The 6,463-nt window shown below is 46.6% G+C and overlaps 1 protein-coding gene across 1 annotated transcript in view; it reads right to left on the bottom strand.

Annotated features, from left to right (window-relative positions):
• T265_04487 (hypothetical protein) overlaps positions 1-6,463 on the bottom strand; it is a gene marked incomplete at both ends in the record, with an annotated part of 48,061 nt that overhangs the window by 15,241 nt on the left and 26,357 nt on the right. Inside the window, one exon of the mRNA XM_009169236.1 lies at positions 3,951-3,994. Within this exon, the coding sequence (XP_009167500.1) occupies positions 3,951-3,994 (44 nt within the window). The remainder of the gene's footprint in view (positions 1-3,950; positions 3,995-6,463) is intronic.

Genomic DNA, 6,463 nt, shown 5'->3' on the forward strand with positions numbered 1-6,463 from the left:
CTCGTTTTTCCCATGCACTATACGACATTTGAATGTCCTCTTGCAGACCATTTGTTCGGGCTTTTTAAACAGTAATTCTGTTTTGACTTTCTGCTCCAATACATGTCCCTTTCCGTTTCGCTTCTCTTTTCTGCTTGTTTGCTTGGCTGGTTAGTTACCTGTGTGTGTGTGTGTGTGTGTTGAATAGGTAGGTCAGATGAATAGTTCGTTGACAGTTTGTAGAATCTATCATCTGGGAAAGTGTATTTATGGTTGACAAGCATCCGAAACAGCTGTACTCCGGTTGATTTCTGCGGGACAAAAATCTAGAGAAGCTGCATTCAAGGCGATGTGGTTGGAGCAACCACCTGCCAAAGCATGGTACAACAATAGGCACGGCCAAGTTTCACCTGGTAATAGTATACTGTGGCTCGCTTTTCGACAATGTCCGTTGCCGTTCAATCAATGGGGTAATGAATCACCCGACAACCATTTATGTTGTCTTTTTACGGTCTAGCTGTAGGCCCAACCTTGGAATCCCGGAGACCAACGAAAAGCGGCCTCATCGCTTTCCGGGGAACTCTGATTTTTATTAGGGGAAATCATTAGAACTCTAGTGATATAACAACGTTCCTGTTGGGTATTGTTCCAAGTTTCGTGCTGGTTGTTTTGTTTCTGCAGTTGGATGTGTCCCGATGACTTCAACTACACTGCTGACTGACGCAACCGGACCTTAGTTAACCGATGGCCCTGAAATGAGTTGACCGTAAGTGTAGCAATACTTCAGTGATTCGTTCCTGGGGGGTAAAACCGTTATCTGCTCCCAGCACGGCCTCCACATCGGCTCGTGCTGGCACACCAAGACGAATCCTTTCGTTTTGATCCGGCCGGACTCTTCGAGGTTTGCGCGCTCACAATTTCGGTACTTTGTGTCTGAAAGAATGTAGTTTTTTTTCGATTGGTTCATTTGCTTTGGAATATTAGAATAAGTTGTGACGGACAGCTCTTTTGTTAACGTGAACAGACTCGTTGGTTCTATGAGGTAACAAGCTTTGGTGGCTAGTCGAACGGCGCTGATAGACTCCGGACACAGATGGCAAAGCCACATGCGGCTTGCACTGGGCTATGAGTCAAACTAGCTCGACGTACGGTGCCAGAAAGAACTCACCGACAAGGGTGCACAGCAGTTTTATTTGAAACAAGCGAGTGCATGCTAGTGCAAAAGCTACAACGACCCCAATCTATCTAAACGACACTTTCTGGCATTGATCCAGACTGCCTGATAGGCGTTAGTGAACACCCGTCAACATCGATCTTGCCTCTGTGAAAAGCCTGAACGCAGATCACATTCGGTCGTGCTTCTGTGGCCGCAAGAACACTCATCGGCTTTTGCTGAATTGATTAAATAATTGACTGACTTGGATGCTTGCCGACTTTCCTGTTGAGATTTTGGTGGAGCAGTAGGTTCTGGGCGTTCTGAGGTTATTTTCAGGAATCTGATCTTCCTGACAGATTCTATGCAACACACTACCATACGAATAGGATGTGGAAACGCAAGGTCCAATCCCAGCGTAGTGGAGCAAGGACATCTCTTTCATCGTTTAGGTCTCTGTGATCAACCTCTGACTGTTTATCTGTTCAACAGGCTTGGCAATCAACCAAACGAGGGAAAATCATCAGCACGCAGTTCGTCTGAGTGCGTTTATATAGCATTTGAAGCATATTTGTTATATCTTAACCTGCTTGGGAGACGCTCAAAGATTAGAGTGCGCAGTATTTCTCAAGAATTTATGCAATCGATTGAATGCAGGCCAAGGACAGTGTTATACGGGTCCGCGGTCGTGTTTTCTGAATGATGTATTCCTGAAATCAGCTGATAGGTACGACTACTGTGTGTGTGTGTGTGTGTGTGTTAGCGTTCTGTGCTCCGGCTGGGATGTGCCTCCGACTGCTATTGTACCGGCTGTAACGCATCCTTGTTCAGATTCAAACTTTTTATATCTGGATACCGCGTCCACTAAGACGTGCAAGAGGTCCGAGACAGGGTCACCAGCGTTGACACCATTCAGATTTATGTTGACCTCCAGCGGTTCGGTACACGTCCGTTCTACGTGTGACCTGAATTCTGACTGTGTGTGCGTGCCACCAAATTCAATTTACTGGTTTGACTCCAATCTGATGGCTGAGTTGCGTTCAACTTTTTTCTAAACTCAGTTGGAATTCATGGAGGAAAGAGTGCATGCCCTTTGGACCCAGTGATTCGCACATGTAGCTGCTTGCATATCTGGTCTAGCCAGGAAATTTGGTGCGGTGATTCTGTTCAATAGGGTCCTCAGTTCTTACACAGTATCGTCGTAAGGTCGAATCGATTCGGGGGATGTTTCAGTATCAGATGATGTCGGAATTCCCATTTTTGCAGGTTATTCCCATCAGCTTTCGTCTGCTTTTCTTACTGTTCCGAGTAGATTTCTTGGCGTTTGTTGATTCCTGAGTCTTTCGGATTGTTCATTTTGCTGCGATAGGCTGCTGGACCGTTTCAGTTGATCTGCTCACCAAGGATCTGACGACTGTGTGTTGATGGTAGGATCTGTCTGAATGTGCGGTTATTCTATGAATCCATGGTTGGNCTCGTGCTTCCTACTGGTGGCATAGCAGTTAGGCACCGAAAGGGTGCTACAGCTATAGACTGACCATCCGCGAGTTGTTTTCACCCAATACATAGCTTGGTGAAGAGGGCTCTGAGAGACAAACAGTCCTCTGACATACGAAATACATCAACCAACCATCGTGGCTTACCGAGTATGTGGGGAGATGGCTCGGTGGTTAGTGCGCGAATCCATTGATCGGAAGGTTCATGTTTCCCCACTTTTACTCGGTGGTTAGTGCGCGAATCCATTGATCGGAAGGTTCGTGTTTCGAACCCCACTTTTACATCTCGATTTCTCCTGTTTAGGCTTGGGCAACCTGGTAGCATTCTAGCCCTCGTGCTTCCTTCGGGTAGCATAGGCGCCAGGCACCAAAAGCGCATTACAGCTGAACGATTTATTTTGTTCTGTCGGTGTAGTTATTTCTGTGAAAAACTAGCCGGCACAACCCAGCACCACTAATCCACTGTTTTCCTAAGATCCACGCGATGATCCGGAGATATCGACGGTCAAACATAAGGGGTCTTTGAAGATTCGCACGTGGCGGTCACATCACTGATTCACATTTTCCGGGAGTAAAGCGGTTATCAGGAGAAAGGAACATTTTTGTCATCCAAAAATGTTTGGGTCTTTTCCAGCAAGCAAATGTTCGGACAGGTAAAACTCAGCTACACGGATGCTTTCATCCTCATAGGGATTCTTACGCTCTCGTGAGCAAAAATAGTCAAGAGGAATGGAGCAACTGAGGCATCCTCGTTGGACACCATTTCTTGTAGGGAGGGTACAAGATACCCACATATATACCGTCATGCAATAAAGGCCTCATCACCCCTACAAACGTCAGCTTCATTCCTAGCCGGATGAACGTCGTTAGAATTCATCGGACAACAGAGTGAAATGCGGTTTGGAAATCAAGAATGTAGTGAGGTTGGGTAGGCTTGCGCTACTGTTCCGACGGATTCAGTGGAGTAATCGGCGATCGTTTTCACAATTACCTCTGTCTGACTTTGAGATACCACCCGACTATGCACATCTTAAATGCAAATCAACCATTCGACAGTTAACGAATCGAGCTTCACGCGCTCAAGTAGTCAGAGCGCGAATTCACTGACCGGAAGGTCCGTGGTTTGAACCCGACCTCTGTCTCTCGACTTTCCCTGTCTGGGCTTGGGAAACCTGGCAGTATTCCAGCCCTCGTGCAACCTTCGGGTGGCATGGCAGCTAAGCACCAGGTGTTACAGCTAAACGATTTTTTTAAGCGATAACAAAACAAATTCAGCGTAAACTGGTCTAAAAATAGACTAGGCGAACAAGTTGGGGACGTACCGACTTTCAGCGTGTTTCTGCCCGGTTTTGTTGCCTTGAGGCACCTGCGAGACCAGACAACAATGGAATATGGGATGAAGTTGGCGAAACAAACGAGTCGATTTGAAGAAATAGAAAAACAAAAGATGAGAGGATTAATGAAAGTACACTTTGCGTTGAACAGAACCTTTACAGAGATAGTTGATCGTTCCGTATGGACGCAAGCAAGAAGGGAATGCATGGGGAGCCGCACCACGTTCTTAGCAGGGTGTGCTTCAGCACAGACCGCCCTCATCTGGGAAGAACGTTGGATTCCTGCACACTCTTGAACTAGGATGAGATTCCCCACCGCCACCAGCCTCGGTACCCCACTTTTAGCTTGAGGGACGGATTTGTAGCTCCTGGAACCCCCTGATCAAACGATCCCGAGCTATCTGGTACTGCCCACATTGTTGTCAGACTTGGTTTGTAACCCTATAACTCTTGAGTAGGTAGTTCGAATGAGCGATGGCGGTCATTCGTCTCCCGATTCCTGTTGGGACATGAAAAATCTCTCTCAGTAGATATTCGGTTGAAAAAAATGCCATCAGCAGGGTCCACCAATGAAACCGCCAAAAAGCGTTAAATGAAGTTCCCTTTATTCCTGGCATCTTAGGAGAAGCAGCGCCAATGATGAACAAGGGTTGCTTTTCAGAGAAAATCGTCTTTAACAACCCTTGGAAAATATCAATTTTGAAGTGACTGTGTATTGTAGGCCAACAAAACGTAGCATGATTTAAAAAAAAACGGGAACATGCCTGACATAAGTTACTAAAGAGTTCGAACAGCCACCGATAGCATAGACGATGTAGGTAAGGGATGACGGAATGAAAAACTGGATATGGCGTTATCTTGTTCCCACGTGCAAAGTGACAATCATCTGAAGAACGCAGTTGTGTCAAGTGGCGTCACAGTGAATTGTCAGAAACGAACACGTCAAGCTTGGTTACGACGAACAGGATAAAAGCAACATTCTGGAAACGTCCATTCGCAACATAGCTCAGTGGTTAGAGCGCAAATTTACTGACCTTGACCTCTGCCTTTCAACTTCCCTTGTCCAGGCTTGGGCAAACTGAATAACATCTTGGTCACCGTGCTTCCTTCTGATGACATGGCAGCTAGACACCGAAAGGGTGAAAGATTATCCCTTTACGTTCATTCACACACACACAGAACCTGTCTTCGTCTGACGAGGAATACAGCCCCAACGGACCTCACCAAACGGGGTCGACGACTCATCGTTATCACCCGGAAAGCTGAATTGTCTAGCAAACCTTTTTGACTTTTGAATTTTTCACTTCCGGTAGCATATCCGTATAAATTCCACATGTCACACGTATGGTGCTGATAGCAATCGGTCAGCTGTAATACTCTTTCAAAGATATGACACGAAGGCTGGAATTGTTCCAGGATGAGCTTGGGTTCGAACCAGGGACAATTTGGGCAGCAAGTTCGCACGGAGCCATCTCGAACTGACAAGACTGTGTCAATCAATTCAATCAATTTACCAGCTGCTACAGTTTCGATCACCGGAAAGTGGGAGAGTGCGGGAGATACGGTCAAGTCCTGGAGATGATGGCCTGTTAAGTTAGTTCATGAACTGGGTACTTACGTACTTAAGTCGATAGCCTTGATGCATGAGAGAGGCGACAGTTTTCGACCAAACTAAGTCTATTGGTTAGTGTTTTCATACTTCGTTGCTAGGTCATACACCGTACACCTCAAGGTCAGTTCCACACACCACAGGGCTGGGCGAAAAGAGCTCTGTGAGATAAAAGCGTGGGAACTGCTATCACCCGCAGAAGCGTGTCTTCGTCTCATATTGTTACTTTCATACACCGAACAGCGCTACTAAATACACAAAATTGCTCGACGACCCTACAGGCAGCTGCTGGATAAGAGTTTCGTGTATATATTGTCACCACAGCCGGTTCGTCACGAAGAGACTGGACCTTACTGTGGTGTGACGGTTTGTGCACCTCAGCGACCCGTTGAGCTATACTGGGATGTAACCCCGCGACACCCACACAGTCTTCCATACCAAGTTGGTCAATCGTTAGAGTCTCCTGATCCTCTAGGTTGGGTGTTGGAACATGTGGCGACTTGTTCCGTAGAAATGGTAATGCGTTTGCATTTCCCGCCAAACACCGCTGCCTTGGGATCAGGCTTTTGAGCCAAAGGCTTTGGTTGGGGACCCTAATCGTCCTCCTGTCTAGGTGTGGGCGCCCTAGCAGTATCCCAGCCCACATACAAACATGATACCTACGTCCAACAATAAACTCATGATACTGATGTTGACGATGATGAGGAGGAGGAAAAACAGGAGAAAGAGGATGAATTTCGGCCTTAAAAGCAACAAAAAATCCGCAGAAAGTGTTTTTCTAATAGCAGCTGCTGAGCGAAATGGGTCACGGGAGACAAGAGTAGCGCCAACCATGGAATAACTAAGGTCATCGTGCAGGAATGCGACGACGTAGTCTTTGCCAACCAACTGT

The sequence above is a fragment of the Opisthorchis viverrini genome, assembly GCF_000715545.1.
Source record: "Opisthorchis viverrini unplaced genomic scaffold opera_v5_76, whole genome shotgun sequence".
Taxonomy (NCBI): domain Eukaryota; kingdom Metazoa; phylum Platyhelminthes; class Trematoda; order Opisthorchiida; family Opisthorchiidae; genus Opisthorchis; species Opisthorchis viverrini.